Here is a 25,022-nt window from a genome sequence, read left to right as displayed (position 1 = left end):
AGGGAGGCTGAACCAATGGGGAGGGCCTGGGTGGGTGTCTGAGGGAGCCAGGAAGGACAGTGGGACAACCTGAGCTGTCCCACTCAGGTTGCCAGGCCTTGTAATCCACAGAAACCCACACCTGTCCAGGGCCAGCTTCGGCGCTCTCCCTTGCTCTTCCCATTTGTAAAATGGAGCTAGACAATCACATTCCAGTTAGATGTGAGCTCATCAGCTGTTTTATCCCCTGAGCCCAGCTGGATGTATTTGTTGAATAAATGAAAGACCCGAGAAGACGATATTAAACATGTGATTGCAAGTGGGAGGAATGTTCCCTCTGCAAAGCAAACCAGGATGGGCTGCTCATCTTTAGGTGAGGTTTAGTGTTTATCAGTGGCTTTGCTTGTTTTTTCCTCAGGGCAGGGGCTGTGCCTTAGGGGACCCAGCAAAGGGTCTGGAAGAGCGGATGGACATTTACTAAAGCCAGCTACTGTGTTTACACCCCTGCTGAGCCGGCTGTCTCCTGTACTTTTTACCACCACCCCTCACACTGTTGGGGACCCTGAAGCGCTTACATAACTGGTTCTCCACAGACACTTATAGTTAGAGCGAATCACTGGCTTTGATCTAGACCAGAGATTATAAAAGGATTTCATTTGATGGGCCAGCATCTCCTTGTATGAGTCCATTAACTTGAACGCTACACCGAGAAAGATTCTGTGGATATAGTGAGCTAAATCGTGGCCCTCAAGATGATAGGTTCACATCCTAACCCTTGGAACCCATGAATAGGATCTTATTGGAAAGTAAGTGTTGGAAAATTAAATTTTCAGATGTAATTAAATTAAGATTCTTGAGATGAGCATACCCTGGATTACCCAGGTGGGTCCCAAAATCATGGACAATGATCCTTTTTTTTTTTTTAATACATTAAGATCTATGTGATATTCTTTTTTTTAAATTAAATGTTTATTTTTGAGAGAGAGTGCATTCACATGGGAGTGGTAGAGAGAGAGAGGAACAGAGGATCTGAAGCGGGCTCTGTGCTGACAGAAGAGGGGCCGATGTTGGGCTCACACTCATGAACTGTGAGGCCATGACCTGGACTGAAGTTGGATGTTTAACTGACTGAGCCACGCAGGTGCCTGGTGGTCGAGCATCCTTCTAGAAAGCAGAAGAGAAGACACAGAGAAGAGGAGAAGGCCATGTGAAGACTGGGACAGAGATTGCAGGGAAGCAGCCACAGGCCAGGAATTCCTGGATCCGCTGGAAACCAGAAGAGATAAGGAATGATTCTCCCCTAAAGTCTTTGGAGGGAGCATGGCCCTGTCAACACCTTGGTTTTGGACTTCTGGACTCTGGAACTGTGAGAGAATAAATTTCTGCATCATGAGCCCCCCAGTTTATGGCGATTTGTTAGGGCTGTGCTAGGAAACTGATGCGGTGGCCTTCTCAGAGCTCGGCAGGAAGGAGCGCCATAACAGATGGATATGTCTGCACGGGCATGGGAGGGCAGAGGGGCAAGGCATGTGCTGAGTATTGGCCAACTCTGATTTATATCAACTGGGCCTTCTGGGGGGCAGGCTTCTGCGTAGTCACATGCCAGATCATCCTATCACCTTGATTCAGTACCAAATGGCACAGAAATCCATCAGGACTTCCCTCCTTTGGCTGAAGGGGGCAGGTGAGTTGTGGGAAGCAGTGGAACATCAGTAGCTTCGTGATTGTTGGCTGAATGAAATAATCCTGGAGGCAGAAAACCTTTGGGGACCTTGGGGAAAGTGAAGGTAGTAGCTGGTCATCTTTTTCATCCATCCCCCCTCCTGTCACCTCTAGGTAGGACCACTGAGAATCATCCAGAAGAGATAGGGCCTGATGTCGGTGGAGAAGTCATCCTGGAGGGGGAGGGAGGAGTCTGCTTTTGCTGATGTCACCCATTCTAGAATCTAACAGTCATTCCTTCTGTTCCTGTCGGAATCTCCCTCATCACCTCTGAGGCCTTTACACCAGTATTTAATCCTTGGTTTTCCTGTCCTACCCACAGCAAAATACCAGCCACAATCATGCCCCCATGTAATAAGAGGGCAGTCCAGTGTGGGTTCAAGCATTTGCAGACATGGTCTCAAGCCCCAGCTTTTATCCTTTCTTGTTGTGTGATCTTGGAGAACTTCCTATCATTGGCCCTCATTTTCCTCATCTGCAAAACAGTAAATAATATCAACTTCAAAGTATTGCTTTGAGGATTCAACTAGATCAAAGATACAAATATGCCCAGTACATACACTTAATGCCTGTGCAAAAATGTTTAAAGACAAAGCACTGACACAGATACACAAAATCTGTTGACCTACAGAATTATAGACCCCTTTAGTGAATTCTAGACCCTTTTACCTATTCCTATGTATTTTTTCCTCTGAACCTTTGGCAATCACCATTTATTAAGTACTAACTGTATGCCAGGCACTGTGTCAAACTCTTTACGTGTCGCTTAATTCAGCTCATCACAATCGCCAATAAAGTAGGTGCTATTGCTATGCCTATTTAACAGATGAGGAAACTGAAGCTAAGAAAGGAGAGCAGCTTGCCTAAAGTGCCTATTAAGTAGAAATTCTGTCTCTTAAAAATCATATGGCTCAGCCTCCTCACTGAGCACACACCTCCAATTGCTCCTTTGCTGGCTCAGTATATGGTGAGGAGACCCCAGGGTCCTTGTGATCCCATTAGCCCACAGACTCCTAGGGGAGAGGGAGTGAGCTCCTTTGTATATAGATCCCAAGCCCTCCAAAGTAAGTTTGACACAGAGTAACAATCACCATAGAGGGCAAAGTGAGTGAATAAAAACTGTCTTAACAAAGTGGAACCTTTATGCTCACATGAAGGAGATCTGAGTTCTTTTCCACCTTCTACCTTTATTTCCTGGGTGACCCTGTGCATGCGTGGCAGTTACTTCTTTTGTGAAATGGGGCTAATAATACACTCTTTCCTTTGACATGGAGGTGGAGTCGGGGAATCATTTTGAGAACGCTTCAGTTTGAACTGAAGGCTACATCCCCAATAGCACCCAGCATACAGAAGGTGCTCAGTGGTTATTTACTGCATGGGTCAATGACTCAGTGCTTTCCTCAGCTGTTTCATAGTTATTAAAAGCTGCAAAATGAGTTTGAATTGCCCTGGCTTGAAGTGGGGGCTCTCCACACTCCTGTAGGAACCAGCTGAAAACAGGGGGCTGGGTTAGAGGGAGTCCATACGCACACCTGCTGTTGCCTGGGAAGGGTTAAACCTTGGGCAGCGCAGCCTGGGTGTTCTCCAACCCTGCCTTGCCCCATTACTTTGCCTCCAGCTGAGATTAGTCCATTAGTTTACTCATAAACAGGTGGCACACTCCACCTGAGCAGCTAGAGATAAGGGCAGTTTTCAAGCTGAAGCACTAAATGCTGCTCTAGTGCCTCAGCCCACCTGCTACCTTTGTCTCAGGAGTCTGGGCAGTTGTCTTCTTTAGGCGGCTCTGTGACCTTTGGAAACCCCTTATGTTTAAGACCTGAGGGGGCCAGGAACGGTGACACAGACAGAAATGAAATCCATGATCAGGCTTCCAGAACTGAAGGAGTCTTGGGTCAGGAGAGCATTAGTCAAGTCCTGTCAAACCTGCCAAGTCAGGAGCAGTCTGGAGAACCCTCATTCCAGAACTAAGGCTGATGCCTTCTCAAGGCTGCAGAAGCCTCATAACTCCTGGATTCTAGTGCCATCTGATCTCGGTTCTTAGGCCTTCCTCCCAATATGTCTTCCCTGCCAGTCAGATAAGAGGCCTAATTGTAAAGCATCAGAGATGTCCCTTAGCAATTCTGATTACCGACACCCTAACAACTCATGCTGGACCATGGCCTGTGAGCTAGATCTGGCCCACTGCGTCTTTTTGTATGGCCACAGGCTAAGAATGGTTTTTACATTCTTAAGTGATTTTAAACAATCAAAAGAAGACTATCTTATAACAAGTAAACATTGTATAAAAGTCAAATTTCAGTGTCCATAAATAAAGTTTTACTAGAACAAGTCACATCCATTTACCTACAGTCTATGGTGGTTTTTGTGCTCTGCAGAGCTGAGTAGTTGCTGAGGCTCTAATAGCTGAGGCGGTTGCCTAGTGTGCTACAAATCTCAGGGATGCCGCATGACACTGTCAAATGTGAAATGTGTAAAATCTATTTGCAGATCAGCATTAGCAGGTGAACGTTTGCAATTGATTTTGATGATAGGTGACACTTTGAATCCCTATTAAATGAAATATTATCCCCATGAAAGACTCCGATCTCCTTTTTTTCTTTTACATATTTTTAAAAATATTTATTCATTTTTGAGAGAGAGAAAGAGACAGAGCATGAGTGGGAGAGGATCAGAGAGAGAGGGAGACACTGAATCTAAAGCAGGCTCCAGACTCTGAGCTGTCAGCACAGAGCCTGATGTGGGGCTTGAACCCACGAACTGTGAGATCATGACCTCAGCAGAAGTCAGATGCTTAACCAACTGAGCCACCCAGGAGCCCCAAGAATCTCATCTTCTTATTAGTGGAAATATATTTCAAAAATTGGGGTTCAGGGGCGCCTGGGTGGCTTAGTCGGTTAAGCGTCCGACTTTCGCTTATGTCATGATCTCGCGGTTTGTGGGTTCGAGCCCCGCGTCTGGCTCTGTGCTGACTGCCAGCCCAGAGCCTGGAGCCTGTTTCAGAGTCTGTGACTCCCTCTCTCTCTGACCCTCCCCTGTTCACGCTGTCTCTCAATCTCTCCTAGAAATAAAAAAAAAAAAAACAAACTTAAAAAAAAATTGGAGTTCAATTATTATTATTTTTTTCATTAGTAAAATATGGGAGATTTTCTTTTTTCTCTCTTAAACCTTTATAGTGTCCTAAATTTTGCTTCTTGGCCTGCAAAGCCTAAAATTTTTGCTATCTGGGTCTTTGCTGACCAAAAAAAAAAAAAAAAAAAAGTTTGCTGACCTTTGACCTAGATTGTGCCAGAAATTATATTACTTTCGTCTCCCAACTCCACATCCTAGGTTGTCTTATATCCATACAAAGCCTAGCAATCCTTTACAGACCAGAGTCAAGTTTGGGTTCAAATGTTCTCACCACCCTAATGGGGCATAAAAAATTCACACCAAGACCTGTTATAATGGATCCCTTGTCCTGGCCTCCTAGACAGCTCTCTCTTCTCCCCTCCTGGCATATCTGGTTAATACTCTCAAGGAAGCCTCTCTGACTCACCAAACGCTCATTGATTTTTTCCTTTCCTCTGCTCTCAATCTCCATAGAGAAATTTAATTCATCCTGGTCACCCCATGGATTATCTGATTTCAAGCTAATGGAAAATTAATTCCTTTATGTAAACGTTTATCAAATGTCGTGTTAGTGGCTAGATCAGTGGGAGACTCTATGTGGCATAGAACACAACCTCCAAGACCAGGTGGCTTAGGGATCCCAAATTCCCCTGAGAGTTGGGAAATTGGTGCCCAGATTTAGAGATTTTTGCATAGCCCTCATTTGCACAAGATGGGGCTCAGGTTGAGTTAGCACCAGGCTAGCCCGAAGATTTATTTTACACTGGCTACGCTGGCAGTGAGGTGTCTCTCCTGGGCTAGCACTGAATACTGCCAATGTATTCCTTCCTTCCAAGCAATAAACCCCGTCCTCCAGACTCGCCCATCCCCAGTCTCGGACAGAATGTCTCTGTAAGCACTTGCAGCTATGTCCTCCCCTCCCTTCCCCTCACCCCTCAACCGCATGCTCCCGAGGATTCTGGAGCAGACTCACCTCCCATAGCCCCAGGCTCAGCCAAGCCCAATTTCTTCATCCAGGATCAATTATTTTTTTCCTCTTCTTACCTTAAAGAGTAATAATGAATCACACTGTCAAGCCCACAGTCCTTTCTATTATTCCCTCTGCCTTGGATTTCCTCTTTGGTTGTGTAATTTGGCCTTTACAATATCCTTCCCTTGCTAACAGAGCTGAAGCGCTGGGGAGGAGGTGTTGGAGGACATTTGGTGTCCTATGCCAGGAGCATGGGGAGCTCTTGACTCCTGCCTCCCTCACCCCCACGGCCCTCGCAGCTTGAGTCACCCACTCCTGCCACCTACTTCTCCTAAGAATGTCTCAAATCCACCCTTCCCTCCAAGCTCCACAGCCTTATTCTTTCCCTCTCTTGGTTCCCGGGACTTCTCTCTCTTGCCTTGCAAGCTACTCTCCACACAGCAGCTATGGGGGCCTTTGTCAATGCAGGTCTGGTCACAAGGCTCTCCTCTCCTGCTTAAATCCTTCTATGGCTCCTCATTACCCAAAGGATGAAGACTAGGTTTCTTTACATATTGGTGGCTCATGGTGGGATCTGACATGATATTTCTGTCCAAAAGAGTAATTGCTAAGTTGAATTTGGAAGTCTTTAGTAGAAACTTATGCTCAGCTGGGCCTCAAAACAGCTGAGTTTGAGTTGTCACTAGGTTCTTACTCAGCTTGAATTCAAATATCTCTTGAAATGGATGTTTGTTACTTCCCCCCACTCCCATATTTGCATCCAAGTTCTTTTTTTTTTTTTTTTTTTTTTTTTTTTGGTGGCGGGGGAAGAATCCTATGTGAATCTTGGAAGAAATCAGGGTCTGGATGCCACCTTTCCTACCCAGGCAGGGTGGGGATGCAGGATGCAGCTTGGTCAATTGTACGTTGCCCTTTGGACTGTGAGTTTTGGATAATGGCCCTGGTAAGAACTAATCCTGAAAGAGTAGCAAAGTGCTGGCACTATGCTTCTAAACACAGGGTCCCAGCGGCTGACCCAGACTGCAATTCCTGTACCTGTCTTCCTAGCCCTCACCATTCTCATGAACCTGGTTCTCTGGCTTACCTTAGAGTCTATGAGTCATTCAAGAGCCTTCCTTTGTGTCTTTTTCCACTTATTGATATGCAAAGTGAGTTTCTGTGACTGCTAATAAGATGCCCAACTGCTGCCCCAAGTCCACACCATCTATGTGTCTTTTGTTCCCTAAGGTCAAAGCTCTGACCAATTTCTTCCATGTCCCTGGAGATCTGCACCTGCTGGTGGTAGTGCGAGAGCAGCCAGCCTTGTGATGGGAATTTTTTTGTTCTGGGAGCCAATGAAATGTTCTTGGGTGGGATTTTCCATCACTTGCCATCCAAAGAGTCCTATTACAGTCATTAAATAATACATGTTATTAACCTTAGAAAGCATTTAGTGAGTATCCGCTATAGGTCAGGCTCAAGGGGATATCAGCACTAAGCCCCATTGGCTAGCCCTGAATTGTTTGCCCACCCTGGAGCTGTTTCCAAGGAAAAACTCAGGTGCTGTTACTAGAAGGAGGAGGTGAAGAATAGGTGCCCAGTAGAGACGCACAATAGTGTCAGTGGACACTGATGATCGTCATTATCTTATCAATTCTGAAGTTAAGAAAATGTGCTTCATTAGGAGATAAGGGACCCTGAGTAGGAGCAGATAGGAGACAAGCTCTGAATCAGGTGTAGAATGGGCCTTCCCCAGGGGGGGTTTAATGCTGAAGTCCCCAGTGCTAGGAAGAAAGGATGGGTTAGACCCCTTGTTCTGAGGCCTGCCCACAGCTCACTTTCTGTTCACACTTAGTCAGATTGCCCCACTGCGGATTCACCGTTCTCAAAATTCTTAGAGGGAGTCAGAGAGAACATGGGACGTCTTCCACTACCTCTTCCTATACCATTCATTCACTGATGAATTCGGGCTGCTCCTAAGGCTCAAATTTAGAGTTAAACACCTTGCCCCGTCTAGTTAAGCTTTTATCAATCTCTCCCATGTCTCTGTGCCTCAGTTTCCTCATCTGTAATGAGACAGCTTGAGCTGACTGCACCATTGACCTTGGAAGACTGCTGTGGAGATCAAGCCTAAGATTCCAGTTTCGAACATGCGGAAATGTAGTCTCACGGAAACATCTGCCAAAATGATTTAGAAGGTAAATAGACTCCGTCTTCACCTGAACCATTTTAATTGGTGGTGCCTTGCTTTTAGATGAACTCCAAGTCCTTCCTGGGTCCACAAAGGCCTGCCTGACCTGACTCCACCAAACCTCCAACATTATCCTATGTTCCTGTCCGCTTTGGCCTCCCTTCTGATCCTCAAAAATGGAAGCTCTCACAGGATCGGGCCTTGTGGTGAGCTGTCCTGCCTTACTCAGGGCTCTCCTCTCCTCTCCTCTCTCCAGTCAGGCTCAGCCCGAAGCTCACCTCCTCATGGAAGCCTTCCCTGATACCTCGTTTTAAGTCAGGGGCCCTTATACACATATTTGTAGCACTGGACTTGGTCTCCTTTGCTCTGATCTCAATGGCAGTTAATTAGTTATTTGCATAAGGGGTTGATTTATGTCTGTCTCTCCTGCTAGAATATAAGCCCATGGTGGGCAGGGACTATGAGAGACCTACTCCATGCTCAGTCCAATTAAAAGTTCATAGCAAGTATTTGCTGAAAAAAAGAAAGAATGAATAAACGCATTAATTAAAGATATTAATTTAATTCCTTTTCTATAGTAGATATTGGGGTAGACACTGATTATATCATATATTTTACCCAAATCAACAGATTGGGTAGAAAAATTCAAAGGCAATTGGGAAGCATTAACAGATTCACAGGCAAATTTGCTCATTTAGAGAGAAACTTTGTGGAAAATACCATCACTAGTAACTTTACAATACAAGTCAGTCAGGGAAAATCTTCTTTTGTAATAGTCAGGAACAAAATGATCCCAAAGCTGCATCCAATATTCTCTTTGCAAATAATTAGTAAGCAAATACTATTCATGAGCTGAGCAAATAATTGTGAGGTGCCTCCCGGGTGCTGGGCTCTGTGCTGGGCCCTGGGATGGCTGAGACAGACAGACAGTGTTCTGCTCTCAAGCAGTCTAAATGGGGATTCAGAAGACAAACAAGTAAATAAATGACACAGTCCTGCACAAAGTGTTTTCAAAAAACCCACTTTTGATGAATCATGAACCACTCCATAAATCAGGCACAGCGGCCCAACTGTACAGAGGAGGGGACTAGGGCTCCGAAAGAAGGGACCCACCCGAGGTGACCTGGCTTTTGAGTAGTGGGACTGGAGTTTGTCCACTTTGTCATGCAGAGACTTTGTTTCCCTCTTTCCCTGGTACATCTTGTGGCCAGACATTCATGTGGAAGATGTCAGAGGCTTTGGTGATTGAGATGGAGCTGGAATTTTGCATAGGAAGGATTTAAGAGGCGCATCTGGGTGGCTCAGTCTGTTAAGCGTCCGACTTGATTTTGGCCCAGGTCGTGATCTCACAGTTCATGAGTTTGAGTCCCATGTCAGGATCTGCACTGACAGCTCTTGTCCCCACACTTCTGGAAACAAGGCTACCATCATTTGTATTTTGGGGGAAAAAAAACAAAACAGTAGCCAATGTGAAGTGTTGCTGGCTGCCCTTTAATTGACAGACCTATTCAGGGGTGTTCCTGGGGTGGATGTGAGCCCTTCAAAGCATCCTGAGCTTATTCTCTTCTATTTCTCCCTCCACACGAACTCTTGTGCGCCCCCCCCCCCCACTTTTGTTGTGATGAAATCCAAACTGTTGCCAAGGCCTGTGAGATCCTGCTAGTTTCTGCTCCTTCACTTTGCTCACCACCCTGGTCTTTGGGTTATTCCTCAAACGTGCTATGCTCTTTTCCTCTCCAGGGCCCTTGCACTTTGCTGTCCCCACCACGCTGGTGGAGTGGCATTTCAGGTGTCTGTGTGGCTGGCTCCTTCACGTACATAATCCTCTGCTCCAATGTCACCTCACTCACTGTCTGAGGCCTGACTGTACTTGGGTTTACTGGTTAGCAGTGATCACCACCTGGCTCGGTATTAAATGTTAATATAATTATATAACCTGCTTATGTTTATTGGCTCTTTCTCCCATTAAAAGTTAAGTTCCATGAGGGTAGGGGCTTTGTTCCCTGCTGTGGCTCCTATACCTAGTTCAGCGCCTGGTGCAGAGTAGGCACTAAAGAGAATCTTGTTGAATTAATTAAATTCACAAAGTTAGAGAGACTCTCCCTTCCCCACCCCTGCTCAGCTATCCAGTCCTTCGGGTTTATAAGGAGAAGCTTTCCCTTGTTCCAAGACACACAAGGGCACCACCTGCATCATGTTTCATGTGAATGAGTCTGGCCATCGTGTGGGGGTGAAGTGGTACCTTACTGTGGTTTTGATTTGCATTTCTCTGACGACTAATGTTTGCAAGCATCTTTTCACATTTTTATTGACCATTCTTCCTTGGAGAAATATCTATTCAAATCCTTTGTTCTTTTAAAAATGGGTTGTCTTTTTGTTATTGAGTTTTAAGAGTTCTTTATGCATCCTAGATGCAAGTCCCTGATTAGATACACAGTTAGTAAATATTTTCTCTCACTCTGTAGGCTGTCTATGCACTCTCCTGTTGGTGTCCTTTGAAGTGCACAGGTTTTTACATTTGATAGAGTCCAATTTATCTATCTTTTCCTTTGCTGCTTGTGCTTTTGGGGTCAGATCAAAGAATTTCCTTTGCCTTCCACTTAGGTTCATATGCTTTTATGTCTTAAATTTAGGTCTTTGATCCAGTTTGAGTTAATTTATGTATATGGTGTGAGGTAAGGGTTCAACTTGATTCATTTGCTCGTGACTCTCCAGCTGTTTCAGCTTCATTTGCTGAAGAGTTTCCCCCCCCCCCTTCTATCAGATGGTCTTTGTGGCCTTGTCAAAGGAGTGGACAATAGATATATGTGTCTCTCCAACCCTGTTTCATAGGACCCTATGCCTGTCTTTGTGTCAGTACTACACAGTCTTAATTACTATTGCTTTGTAGTAAGTTTTTTTAAATTTTTTAATGTTTTATTTATTTTTGAGAGAGAGATACAGTATGAACAGGGGAGGGTCAGAGAGAGAGGGAGACACAGAATCTGAAGCAGCCTCCAGACTCTGAGCTAGCTGTCAGCACAGAGCCTGACATGGGGCTCAAACCCATGAACTGTGAGATCATGACCTGAGCTGAAGTTGGACACTCAACCTACTGAGCCACCCAGGTGCCCCTGCTTTGTAGCAAGTTTTGAGATCAGGAAGTGGAAATCTTCCTATTTTGTTCTTTTTAGTTTTATTCATATGAATTTTAGAATCAGCTTGTCAATTTCCATAAAGTAAATTTATATTTACTTGAAGGATATTTTATTGTGTCTTGTGTTTGTGACCCAGGCAGCCAGTCAACAATGACAATGTTGTTCTTTCCATGGGCTACTTACAAAAATGGTGAGGGGCCACCATAGACCCTTGGTTACTGCAGGATCATTGAGTCCCCAGCCTGGGAACTGCATGAGGAAGCCAAGGCCTTATTAGTAGTTTCTCTATAAGTGAGATTGTAGAAAATGTCACCGGGTCAAGGGTAGGATCCATGCAGGTGACAGGAGACCGGGCTTACCTGAGATGAGGGCCTTTATCACTGCTGGCAGCATCCCTCACAAGTGCTGGCCAACCTACTCCTTCCAGAAAGCAAATCACACCTGGAGGTTCTCAGAGGCAGGACCACCAGACACAGATGGGGTCGTCCCCTCGAGGAAAGGAACAGAAGAAAGCTGCCATTTCAGCAACTGTCAGAGCAAGAGGAGGTCTGACACGTTACCTCCAGCAACACAGAGTTGCCCAAATGCATCCCTTGGGCATTACTTTTGCTTCTTTTCATTTTGTTTTGAGCTGTAATCATGTCTTACCTATACTCTCATTCACTTACTATGTTTTCTTGAAATCAAGTCACGGTTTCCCAAAATAAACATATTTGACCCTTATGTCATTACTTTGCAAAGTGAACCAGCATCTCCAGCTATAGAGAGAAAGCAACTGTAAAAATAAATACAATTAAGCAAACTGTTATTCAATTATCGCGGGATATCATCTCCTCAAAGGTCTGTAAGCTTCTGTTAAGAAAGGAGATTAGCAAGATTAGGGAGGTGCTAGAGACAGGCCCGCGCAGCTGGGGATTTCTCCTCAGCTGAAGCCAGGCCCAAACAGGGAAACGACAAGCTCTCACTCAGGGATCAGTGTCATTTAATGCCTTGTCTGCGAGTCACCTAAATAATCCGGTATATGCCAGCACTCTGTGCCCCACATGCTTGGAAACACAGCTGTACCTCATCAAGATTTCACGGACACTCCATCAATAGTGAGGAGGGTCAGGTGATCACCCTTATAGTCATGAAAAACTTGAAGTCTTGGGGACTGCTCTCAGATAGCGGCAGGAGCCCGTGTTTGGACTGAGGCAGTCATTTTCCAAAATGTGCAATAGTTTTATTGTCTGCTATGTTCTTTCTCCTGACAAATCCAGCTTCTGGGACCCCAGCGTGGAAAAGCTAGATTTAAGAGCTGTGTCTCTTGGCCCCAAGTTCATTCCATGTCTCTTTGTGTCAGTAGTTTCTCTCCCACATAGGCTGGACTGAATTGCCCCCCTTCCCCAATTCATATATTGAAGCCCTAACTCCTAATGTGACTATACTTGGAGATAGGGCTTTTAGCAGGTAATTAAGGTTAAATGAGGTTATCCCACAGGACTGTGGCCTTGTAAGAAGAGCAAGACTCCAGAATGTCTCTCTGTCTGCCATGTGAGGTCACAGTGAGAAGGTGACCATGTGAAAGTGAGGAAGAGGAAGCTCTTGGCAGAATCTGACCACACTGGCACCTTGGTCTTGGACTTCCAGACTGCAGAACTGAGAAATACATGTCTATTGTTTAAGCCATCCAGGCTATGGTATTTTGTTATGACAACCCAAGCTGATGAAGACACCAGATCTGGGGGATTTGGGAATCTATGTTGTCATTGATATGGTCTCACTGACACTCCGTGACAGTGCAGACAGCTTACAGAACTACTCTGGTCCCTCACACCTGCTCTGTCACTAAGGCCTCACTCTGCATCCCCATCGTCTGAGAAATGGAGGTAATTCTCATCTACCTCTCAGGGCTCTTCTGGCCATCAGAATATGACCACGGGTGTAAAACAGATGGTCAGAGCTAAAAGATGCTTAGGAGGGTTTTTTTGTCCTACTCTTTCCTCTTCCAGGTGAGTAACTTAGGTGCCTAAGGGTCTGGGCCACATAAGGCTCAGGCCAGAGCTCGGGTCTGGGTGTTCCCCATGTCTGGCACTTTCTCCAGTGCCACCACACTAAAGTAAAAGCCGCTGGAGAAAGTGAGACTGCTCTCCTCATAGCAGCAGAGTAGCCATCTGTGTCCGAACTCACACTGACGTTGATGGTGCCCTCTCCCTGTGGGCTCCACCGTCCCAGCGGTGAAGGGGCTGGTTATGCTCTATTCCCATGGTTAGCCCGATTTGCATTCCTCCCTCCTGCTCCACGTGTTCGATACCAGGTCATTGCCCAGACCCAAGACAGCACCGTGTGTCCCTGTCACATCAAGCTCCAGAAGAAACTGTCCTCCCCACGTCCCTTCGTTCCAGCAGAACTCTGCTGAAGGATGCTGCTCTTGTATTTATGGCACCATTTGCTTCTGACCATAGTTTCCTTCAAAATGTGCGGTGTATTCTAAATAATTTCCCTCCGTTCTCCCCAGAGGTGAGACAGGGAGGAAACTAGTAGGGCAGGGCCCAGCCAGGACAGAGGCCTTGGTCACAGGCTTGGCAGCGTGGAGGCAGTTGGCACACCTGGGGGGCTGGTACCCACCAATTTGTTCTGAGCTGCATTGTGAAGATTAGTATTACTCATCTTCCTCTCATTTTTATTGCTGAAGGACCTTGGACTTGTGAGCCAGACAGACCTGGGCACAAGTCTTGCCTCTGGGGGAATGTGAGCAAAACCAGGTCTCTAACACACCCTTCCTTACCTATTAAATGGGGAGGATAATGCCCACCTCATGGGATTTTAGCATCTGGCTCATGGCAGGAGCTAAAACGTTAAGAGCTGCTAGTATGAACCCTTGCCTGCCTCAGCAGTTAAAAGTTTCTAAAGCTCATTAATATCTGATATCCAAATTCATGCTTATTTTATAGAAGGGAAAACCGAGGCTTGGAGGGAGGGGGTGCTTCGAGGTGTTCAGTGACGAGGGACAGGAGTCAGACTTGCGGCCATGGCTGTGGGTGAAGGGGCAGTGCCTTGGAGCAGCTGGGAGCTGACTGTCCTTCCTGGGCTGTCACGGGGAGCACATCTCCCACTCCGTCTTTCTGAGCCTTTTCTCCAAGGTTCAGCTGGAAGTTAGTTGTCCTCAGGAAATGTAAATCGTAGGTTCTCACTCATTTATTTTTTTCCAGTGCTGTGTGCTGAGAGCTCTGCGGATTGTTCTAGATCCTGGGTGCCCCCTTTGGGGAGGAGGGTCCTGAGGAGCCATGAGGCTCTGGGAAAAGGTGGTAAGTGTGCTGGTCATGCTGGGGACAACACAGGTTCTTTGAACCCCAGTGATCATATGCTAAATGTTGGTGACCTGTGGAAAGCACAGTGGTTGGGGAGAAGTGTGCCATCTCCTCACAGGTAAGATGTATGAAGTTTCCAAGGCAGCCAGTCCATCCCAGCAAGGGGGCAGAAGGCAGCTTGGGTGCCTGGATAAAGAATGGCTCCATGTCACTGCCCCAGCCTCTGGCCATTAAATAGAAAGGAACAAACATGCACAGCACGACCCAAATTCTATATCCATTTGCTCATTGCTGGGCCATTAAAGACTAAGAGCTGCAGCAGGGGAATGAGATAGGGATTACTCAAAGAGACAGACTCTCCTGACCACCTCCTGTGTGCCAGGCATTTTCACCTATAAATTCTCATTTAATTCTTGAAGGCCATGGTGATGGCTTACCAATGTCTAAGATTATGAACTCTGATATCCCAGCTCGGGCATTTACTAGCCTGTGATTTTGGCCAAGTTACACTCTCTGATTCTTGGTTTCTTGTCCTTAAAATTAAGACTGGCAATTACTTAGAAGGCTGTTGTGTAGGTTAAAGGGGGTCCTAAGTAAAAACCACCATATTTGCTACCCAATACAAATGAATTCCTTGACACTGTTCTAACCTACCAAGTGAACATACCCAGGGCATCAGAAGCAGGAAGCATGGGATAAAGGTCTTCTTCATCACCTGTCCTCCAATACCAGAAGCCTTTGCAGATGAGAGACTCACCACTGGCCACCTCAAGGATTGCAGTGTCTGGTGCCAGAGAGTTTGTTTGCAAGCAGACTCTTGTGCCCAAGACCAGAGAACATGTTCAGTTGGCCTGTCGTCAAGGTTATGGAATGATAGCTCCCTGGGCATAGTGCCAACATTGTTAAGCATTGGGGGATGCACTGGATTCTATAGCATCCCCCCAAAATTCATGTACACTCAGAAACTCAGAATGTGATGTTATCTGGAAATAAGGTATTTATAGATGTAATTAGTAAAGTTAAGATGAGGTCATACTGAGCCCTAAACCTAATATGACTATTGTCCTTATAAGAAAAAGAAAAAAATCACACAGTCACACAGAGGAGGCCATGTGAAGAGGGAGACAGAGATTGGAGTGATGTGTTACAAGCCAAGAAAGGTCAAGGATTGCTGGTGACCAGAAGTTAGAAAGGAGCAAGGGGAAAAGACTCTTCCCTAGAGCTTTTGGAGGGAGTCCAGCCCAGCCCACACCTTAGTTTTGGACTCAGCCCTCAGAACTGTGAGAGAATATATTTCTGTTGTTTTCATCTGCCCAGTTTGTGGTAATTTGTTAGAATAGCTCTTAGAAATGAGTGCAGGGAATGCCCAGGTTCCTCTGAGACACAGGAGGACTTGGCCAGTTGAATGAAGGCTCGGTGACTTCGTTTGAGTAGGAGAATGTGACTTAGTAATAAAAGCTACTGTTTACTGAGTGATTGCCCAGTGCCTGGTGCCTTACAGTCTTATTTCATTTATTTCTCATGGCAACTCTGCGGGGGTGTTAGTATTATTCTTTTTTTGCAAGCAAGGAAACTGAGGCACCAGGAGGAGATCACACAGATGGGAGATCTGAACCCAGTCTGCGTGACTCCAAGTCTGAGGGCTTCACGCCCACGAGGACTCCAGGAGCCAGTGCCACAGATGCGCGTTCTCAGAGACTTCCTGGCCCATGGCTGTCACCCTCACTAGCAACATTTGAGGACAGAACCTTGGGTTGTGCTTCTTATAGATCTGCAGAAGGGCCTGGAGTTTAAAGCGAAGGGCACACAAATTGCAAACCCTTCTCTCTTGCCCTAGCACTTGGGTTAGGCTGACCTTTAGCCTTGCTGCTGCCTCCTGCTGACTCTGGGGGTGGTTGGTGTGTAAGCTGGGAGAGTCTGGTCCTTTTAAAAATGACTTGTTGGCTTCACGTCTTTCTTCTTATAATAACAACAAATGTTTGTTACATTAAAAAAGTAGAAATATAGACATGGAAGCACCAGAGAAGTTGGGGAAGACTATAGAACCAAAGAGAAAAGAAAAAAAAAACTTCTTCCCATTTTAAGATGATTATTAACCTACTCAGATACCTTTCTAAGTCCCCTTTCTTCTCCCCTTCTTCTTTTCTCCGTTCCCCTTTCAGTTTTGTTCTCTTTCTTTCTCACTGGCACTCTCGATCTTTTTCTATTCCTTTCTCTGTGTGTGTTTTGCTCCATACATTTAAAAACCTGTAGCATATATTTGCATACATAGGACAAGTGACATCTGGTTTTATAATTTGCCCCCAGCCCCTCTCCTTTCAGAGCATTGTTGGCATCTTTCCTGGTAGATCTGAGGATCTGGGTCCTACCTTTTATCAGCTGTGCACAATCCTGTGATTTTTGGGTGCTGCCACTTATTTACTCGGTTTTTCGTTCATGAATATGCAAGTCATTCCACCATTTGTATGAACCCCCGACATGGACATTCTCGCACATACATCTTTGCCCGCTCAGCTTCAAAAATAAAATTCCCAGAAGCAGAGTTCCTGGGTCAAAAGAAATGCACACGAGACATTTTCCTGCACATTCTTGAAATCGTCCCTAAGAAGATCTCTTTGCCTGTGCTCCCACCGGGAGTGTGGGATGAGGGCACCCTATCACTCCCATGTGCAGTGCGACCACTATCACATAGTTAACACGTGTGTGATGGACAGGGCTGGTCATTCTTGATTTCTTTCACATTTCTTCAATCATTAAAGAGACTGGGTGTCATTTCCTATGTGTGTCATCTATTTACATTTCGGCTTGGGTGAAAATAGATTTTCTACTGGGAAAGACTGTATCTCAATTTGTCAGAGATCTTCCCGTATTCCGGTCACTAAATTTTTGACATGTATGCTCTACTAATTCCCTCCATGTGTCTTTTTTTTTTTTGGCTCTTTAATGGTGGCTGTGGCATACAGACACATCTCATTTGTATATAGTAGACTTTGCAAGTTGTTCTCTTACAATTTCTGACTCAGCTGTCATGCAAAGCAGGGACTCTGTCTGTGCTATGTTCTGGGCACTCAGGTTGTACCCTAAAGCAGGAGGGAGGTGGCACCACCTTTCAGTGACATTGGCGTAAACCCTGGTCTTGTCATTCCTCTGCTTGCGGCCTTTGTGAGGTTGCCTGATACTTGGGGAGGAGGAGTCAGCTCCTTAGCTGGATTCCAAGGACTCTAGGCCTCCCTGGTCCTGCCCCTGTTCTGGTTCTGCTTCACGCACTACGTTACACTCCTGCGTCCTGAACCACTTGCATCTCCCTCGCTCATCTCCAGGCCTTTGCACATATTCCACCTCTGCCTGCGATGCTCATTCCTTCTCCGTTTCCCGAGGAGAAATCCTAATGAGCCTTAAACACCTTGGCCGAGTGTCGTGGACTCCATGAACCTGACTGACCCCTGACCCTATGTTAGGTGACCCCCCGATGCCAGTCTGTTGGAGGACATGCCACAGGGAGCTGTGCTAAGGCATCACTTGTCCGTCTCTCTGCCAGCCCACAAGCCCCTGGAGTTTGGGCCTGTGTATTGCTCACTGTTAAGTTTCCAAATCCCAGTGGTCCTCGCCACATAGTTGCTGCTCAAAAAACATTTGATGAATAAACAGACTCATGAATGAGTTATAGACCTGCCCAGTGTCAACATCCTCCCTCCAAAGACCACCAGGGACACACCTGTGGTTGAACAAGTTGGGGAATTGTGGGCACCTCAGTGAGTGGGTGTTAGAAAGGACTAGGCACTTCAGCAAGGGCATCAGGAAATGAGGCTTTGCTCTGGCTCGGATGCTAGCAGGAGGAGGTGGGGGCAAGCCTAAGATTGGGCATCTCAGTAAATTTTATCTAGAGGAAGGGAAGACCAGACTGTGGCTGAAGGAGTGAGGATGGGGGACGTTTGGTCATTTTTGTAGCTTGAACACTGTGTATGTTTTATCTGTGTTCACACACTACTACAGAGGGTCTCCTTTGTGTCTTGATCTGTCTCGTTCACAGAGTGACTGGCCTCGTCTGATGCTGATGTTCTGAGAAATTGTTCATGTTCAACAGGAGAACACAAGCCTGGCTGTGAGTGCCAGTCAGGGTCCCGGGTTTCTGACCAGCTGCCCACTGCTCAGTCACCTGTCAGTACCTCTACTCTGCCCACCTCCGTCTGGCCTCCATCTTTGCCGTTCACCTTGTGCTCTTGCCCACTGTCAAGACCTGCTCCTGGACAGGGTCTGATATGGATGGTGGGGGAAGCATGTTCAAGTGCCAAGAATCCTGGACCACATGGGAAATCAGCACATTTATGCCCGGACGTGTGTTTCACTATTAATGGGCAGCATGACGTTTGTCCAGCCCTCTCTCCCTGAGGGTTCAGTTTCCTCATCTTTGAAGTGATGGCCTTAGGATCAAACTTCTAATAGGCCACTTTGTTCCACTCTGAGGGGGACTGAAAAACTTCATTATCTTCTGACAGAGGTATATAAGTTTTTGCTCCTGTTGAAATAAGTGGCTTCTGGCCTCTAGGGATGAGTGTAGGGGTTAAGTGCGTGTGTGTGTGTGTGTGTGTGTGTGTGTGTGTGTGTGTGTGTTGAGGGGATGACTTTCTGGCATTTCTAAACCCCACCATGAAGCAGCCCTCATGTTACCCATTCCAAGGGTCACCTTTCAGTTTTGGAACTTGGGAACATGAGTTTGGGGAGGGGGCAACCAAGGGTGGTCCTCTGATTCTTGCCTCTAGTCTCTCAGCTCTTCCACACATCTTCCTGGGCTCTCTAACACACAGCAAGCCCTCATCTCAGACCCTTTATTGGTGATGGGGCCATGTGGTCAATAGAGAGGTGGACTCTAGGGAGGTAATAAATGCAACATCCAGCCGGAACATTGCACACAGGGTTGAATGCTTGGTGGATAACCAGTGCTCCTTCATCTATTCCTTCTAGCTCTCGTTTCTTCTCAGAGAAAGAGAACCAAAAGAGAGGTAAGAAGCAGCCTGTGGAAGTAGACCAGGACATCCTCCTCTGGACTTGGGCCTCTTGCAAGTCCCTTCCTGTGAGCTCCCGGCCTGTTACCACGAATCCCCCACATTCAAGTTTCACAGTCCAGTGGCAAGGTCTTTGTGTTGTCACAGCTGTGCAGACATTCCTTACACTGCTGTTCCCACTAGATCCTGGCTGATGAGGAATGGAGACTTGAGTGCTGCGGCCCCGATTCGAAACCACCAGCCCCCTCCCCACCAGGCTGGTGTCTCTGGGCTCCTTCCCACCCTGTGCCTTGCTGAGGTGGCCCCTGTGGCAGGTCTGCTGGGGAAGGGGTGGGGCCTGTGGAGCAAGGTGCCGTTATCAATATAGAGGGTGGAATTTCAGGGTCAGTCGGGGCAAATTTGGTGGCATCTAGTGTGACGAAAAGTCCTGGTCAGGGCTTCAAGACCCACATTTCAGCTCTACCTCTGCCCCATCTCCCTGGTGACATCTGTGAAACCCTTCTTCCCCCAGCCTCACACTTCCTGTCTATGCAGCAAGGGCACCACCACTGCATCTGCCTCTCCTGCCAGAAGTCTGGCTCCCTGTGGAAAGGGATTCCCCAGGAACAAACCTCAGGGGTTTCTGAAGAGGCCTGCCTTTTCTCAGCTTTCCTGATTTTGCTCTCTCCTGGTGAGGCTGGGCTTCCGGCACAAGGTGCAGTGGGTTAGAATTTCAGACACAGCAGCATTGGAATCCTGGCTGTGAGTCCTGGATCAAGTCACAGAATCTCTCCAGCCCTCAGTTTTCTCACCTCTAAAGTGGAGATAATACTGTTGGTTTCATTGGATTGTTTGGGGGATTAAATGCAATAAAGCAAGCCAGGTCCTAACACAGTGCCTGACACACAGTAAACCTGCCATGAGCGCTATTATTATCATCATTGTTAGTGTTATTGTTGTTGTTTACCCCCTGACCTCTGTTACTCCAGGGAAAGGGAGCCCTTGCCTGAGTCTGAGTGGGCAGCTTGGCATGGCTTGTGGTGGTGGCCAGGGAGCCTGGGCTTGAGCCCTCTGTATGCAAGCTCCAGACGGAGGCTCCAACTAGAAACTTCCAGCTGCCACGGACAGGCTCTCCAGCATGCACTGTGCCAGCAGCCGGGGAGTCACCAGTATACACACATGTGGGCTGCTGTGGGCATAAAATAGCTCCCACGTGCACAGCACTTGGCCAGGCGCCTGCCTATAGCCCTCAGTGAATCATAGCCCACAGTACCGTTGCCCTTGCCACTGGGTGTAGCCATGTCCAAGGTGCAAGACTCAGATGCCCTGAGCATGAACTGGCTGTGGACCTCAGGCAAGTGGTTCAACCATCCTGATCCTCAATTTTCTCCTCCATATAATGGAATCAGTAGCACACCCTTCACAGCATTATTAGGGGGATTACATAGAACACAGCTATGAGGGTTGCTTGAGCTGCAAAGATTGACTCATGCCCAGTCCCTGTTTTGTGGTCAATATGGATGGGTTCCTTCATGCACTTACCCCATCCCTGCAAGTGCCCCTCTTTTCACTGGGGACATTTGTCCCATCTCCATGTTGGTGGGGAGGAAGACAAAATCCTCAATACCCATTCTTCCTCTGTCTCTTGTCCCAAAAGTTGTCAGCTCCAGGTTGCACTTGGCTCCGTGATTAGTTGACCAGCTGCTAAGAGACAGGAAAAATCAAAAGGAAGGGACACACACAGTGGTTTTTTTTTTTTTTAATTAAAAAGAAAATAATAAAACACAGACACTTCCCAGGGTATGCTGTGATGCACATCACGGGTGTGTAAATACATATAAAAACAAGAAAAAAGTCCCAGGAGCTGCAGGCATGGACCCCTGTGCAGTGGGCTACAGCTCCCTCCTTTGAGGCATTGTTTTTCTCATTCACCTCTCCCAGGCTATAAAAAAGGAAGCGCTCATTCAGCCTTGTTTCTCTTGGAAGACTCAGCCACTTTCAGCTCACTGGTCCATGACGTGAACACAGGAAGCTGGGCTTTACAAGATTTTGTAAGTGGACAGTGCTGGGGTAGGGGGCATGGCGTACATCGTTCCTCTCCCTGCCCTGTTCAAGGTCTCTGGGGCTGGGGCAGTGATGTCCCCCTGTGGGGAGAGGCGGGACACTCTACCCTTCAGGGTCATGAGCTTGGGTTTCCCTCCTGAATGACAGCAAAAGAAATGTCTATTGGTAAGTTAGGAGTCCCAGAATAGGGACTTGGGGCAGGACAAGGTGTGCCTGGGGCTAGGGCTAAATTTTGATGGACAGCCAGAAGGAAGTGGCTGTGGTTGCCATCACCAGCTGTCACACTGACCTTCCCTGACTACTCAACCAATTCCTCCATTCCTGTCCTTGTTCACCCAAACTTTGGGGGTCATATAGACCTGGACTTGACTCATGACTCTGTCACGTAGTAATAGTCCTGTAAAGTTACTTAGCTTCCTAGAGCCTCAGTTTCCTCATCTGTTAAACGAGGAGGTTCATATGAACCCCACAGGGTGACTGTAAATAGTAAGTGTGATTATGCCTTTAAAGAACCTAGTACAGCACCTGGCACAGAGTAAGTACTCAACAAATGGCTGCCGTGATGACCGTTATCACGCACCAGCATTTCTTCCACTGCAAAGTTGATGAGTGTGTGTGTGGATGTATGTGAGATAAACAGAAGGTTTACACAATGTTCTAGGAAAAGGGTGAATTCCTCTGAGCTTCCTGTGTACGTCTGGGCAGTTGAGCATCTTGAAGCACAGTGAGGCTGGCATGGAAGGCCTCAAAAGCCTTCCTCCTCTGCATGTCCATGTGGTTCCAGAGCTGTTCTGTTCTAAACCTCAGTGCCCTCCCTGGGGTAGAGGATGCTGTTTGCATTGATGCTGTTGTAGAAATGAGGGCTAAACTGGTTGAGGACAGAGCCTCCATAGCTGAGAGCATTGGTGGGCACCGGGTTGGCCCATTCGGCCCCGCCCCCATGGCTGCTGAGGTTGGAGAGTGGGGTGTAGGAACTGAAGTTCAGCAAGTTCTGCCCCATCTTGTCAGTGGGCTCAGGGCTCAGTCCCGGTGTCGCCACAGGGCGGCTCACCGGGCTCGAGCCGCTCACATAGGCTGTCATGGTGGAGAGGAAGTTGTTGAGGCACGGGGTACCCGATGGGGGAGGTGAGGACTGCTTCTCCGGGGAGCTCGTGGTGCCTGGGGAAGCACTGTCTAAGATGTCCTGGGTCTCTGTGGTCTTTGGGTTGCCTGCCAGGAGGCTGCTCTCTGTTTTCTCCGAGGCCAAGGATCCCGTGCTGGAGGAAACATCTGATTTTCTCTTCCTCTTCCTGCGGAAATTTCCATTATCGAACATCTTCTCACAGTTGGGATCCAGGGTCCAGTAATTCCCTTTGCCTGGTACAAAAGTGAGGGAATTAAGTAGAGAGATGGACAAAATGCTCTGCCCCTGTTTCTCTGTACTGTCACAGACTAAACACCAAGGAAACACTTGCAAAAGACAGAACAAAAGTCAGGGAGAGAGAAACAGAGGAATTGTGTACACCACCCACGGGGATCTTTATTTCAGCTCCCACCTCACACCTGGGCACTCTGGGAGCGCAGAGGCATGAGCCAGGAAAGTGCTTCCAATGCAGGCCTCTGGGAGAAGTTTGGGGGCTGGGGGAATGGAGAGAGGGACTTCTCTAAGGAAACACTTCAGGGCTCCCTGAAAGTTTTGGGCACGGAGTCCCAGGTTGGACTTGAGTCCTGGCTTTGCTCCTAAGTGGCAGAGCCACAGTTTGGGCAAGCCTCAGTTTCCTAGTCTGAAAAGTGGGCCAGTTGTACCAGTCCCTTCTCAGGCTGACAGTGAGAAAGGGCTGATGCTAGATGTGTGGCTGGGCCGTGTGACCATGAGCTACTGTCCAGAGGTAAGGCCTGAGCTCAGCCTGTGGGTGAGGCCAGTCCTTGGACTGGACACTTGCCTTCCCCTGGGGCCCCAGTAGCCCTGCCCTTGTAGCCTCAAAGTGGGTGTAGGTGGAGGCTCTGAGCCATGCCCTGGCTTCCTGTGGGGGAACAAGAATGGACTTTAATGCTGGGAAATGCATATCTGAGTATTTAATAGATTACTTTCTGTATGTCCCTGAATTTTAGAAATTCATCATTACAAAGGAAAAGTTTACAGTCTTCGGTGGTAGAGAGACCTCCACTCAGCTTTGGACTCCGTGGCCATCCCTCCATTCTGTGTCACCTTGGGCAGGCTGCTTTGCCTCTGTGTTAGTCTCCTCATCTGTACAATGGGTTTAGTGAGAGCTATGCTGCAGGCTTGCATTAAAGAACAGTATGTAACTATGGCAGGGGGCACAATGTGGCCCTTAGTGCTTATTTAGCAAAGTCGGATCTTTTCCCAGAAGGCTGGGGGTGCACTTGGCCTTGGCCTAGTCCAACTCACCCCAAGGACTTTCTATGAGCTGAGTTCCGGGGACTCAGATTAATCATAACAATGACTGTAGTCTATTGGGTGCTTGTTAGCATCAAAACCCCTGCACATGCCGTCTCACGACCCCCATCACAGGCCTGAAAAGGAGCCACTATTACCATCCCTATTTTGCAGGTGGGGAAACTGAGGCCCGGAGATCTAAAATGCTTGAGGTCACTGGCTGGTCAGTGGTCCAGCCAAGACCAAAGCTGCCTCCTGGGCTCTGTCAGTCTTCTTCACCGCTGACAATCCCGAGCCCCCGTCTGGGGGCAGGGGGGCACAGCCGTATCAGAACTGTCTACAACGGCGTGCTGGCTCGGAATGACATGAACCTTCCTCGGAGGGGGGGCATCGAGGCTTGCTGCACCCCCACCCCCCACGCTGCCCTGCAGCCCCTTACCCGGGTCGTCCTCGTCACGGGGCACCTTCTTGAAGCAGTCGTTGAGAGACAGGTTGTGGCGGATGGAGTTCTGCCAGCCAGCCTTGCTTTTGTTGTAGAAGGGGAAGTTGTCGGCCACGTACTGGTAGATCTGGCTGAGGGTGAGGCGCTTGTCGGGCGCCCCGTGGATGGCCATGGCAATGAGAGCCGAGTAGGAATAGGGGGGCCGCACCAGCTTCATCAGCTCCTCCTGCGAGGGGATGGGCAGCCAGCCCAGGTCGCCGCCCCCCAGCCCAGACACGCCCGGCAGCAGCTGTCTCTGCACACCGTAGGCCTGGGGCAGGAAGGGGCTGGTGTTGGTGCCCGGCAGGTAGGGTGGCGGAGTCATGGCCGGTCCGTTGAGCCAGAGGTAGGGGTTGGGGGTGGCCCCGTACTCGCCGCTCCCCTCGAAGGAGGGGGGCCGCTGAGGGCTGGGCACGCCCTGTGGATGGAAGAAGTTCTCATAGTAAAGGCTCATCTCGGGGGGCTCCTGGCCGATGCTGGGGAACTGGGGGCTGCAGCGAGGTGGGGAGGGCGCCGGGAGGTCGAAGGAGCTCATGCTGGGGCTGGGCACGGCCGGAGCCACCTGCCTAGCACCTGCACAGGGGAGCTGTCCCTGACAGGTGCTCTGCTGGCCGGGCCTCCCGCTTATACCCCTGCGGGCTTGGCCTGCGGGCCCCACCCAGGGGCGGCCACCTGCCACAGACCCGCCCCTCCTCCAACAGCCCTGAGAGCCAAGGGGAGGGGGCCTCCCGGCCAGGCCGGG

General features: G+C 48.0%; 1 protein-coding gene across 1 annotated transcript; it reads right to left on the bottom strand.

Annotated features, from left to right (window-relative positions):
* Positions 1-21,159: 21,159 nt before the first annotated feature.
* On the bottom strand, positions 21,160-24,815 carry FOXI1 (forkhead box I1). Its single transcript, XM_039235747.1, has 2 exons — positions 24,239-24,815; positions 21,160-22,778 (listed from the first exon to the last, which is right to left on the bottom strand). The coding sequence occupies exons 1-2, from the start codon at positions 24,813-24,815 to the stop codon at positions 22,219-22,221; spliced, it is 1,137 nt and encodes a 378-aa protein (XP_039091678.1). The 3' UTR covers positions 21,160-22,218.
* Positions 24,816-25,022: the final 207 nt, after the last annotated feature.

The sequence above is a fragment of the Hyaena hyaena genome, unplaced genomic scaffold (assembly GCF_003009895.1).
Source record: "Hyaena hyaena isolate Hyena2069 unplaced genomic scaffold, ASM300989v1 scaffold_102, whole genome shotgun sequence".
Lineage (NCBI taxonomy): Eukaryota > Metazoa > Chordata > Mammalia > Carnivora > Hyaenidae > Hyaena > Hyaena hyaena.
The sequence above is the reverse complement of the archived record's forward strand: the minus strand, read 5'-3'. Positions and strand labels throughout refer to the sequence as shown.

What these genes read in the sequence shown, in the direction of transcription:
- FOXI1 (XM_039235747.1), bottom strand. Translation starts at nt 24,815, where the DNA reads ATGAGCTCCTTCGACCTCCCGGCGCCCTCCCCACCTCGCTGCAGCCCC. An exon ending in CCGTGACGAGGACGACCCGG is followed by an intron (nt 22,779 to 24,238) that starts GTAAGGGGCTGC and finishes CTTTTGTACCAG; the next exon opens with GCAAAGGGAATTACTGGACC.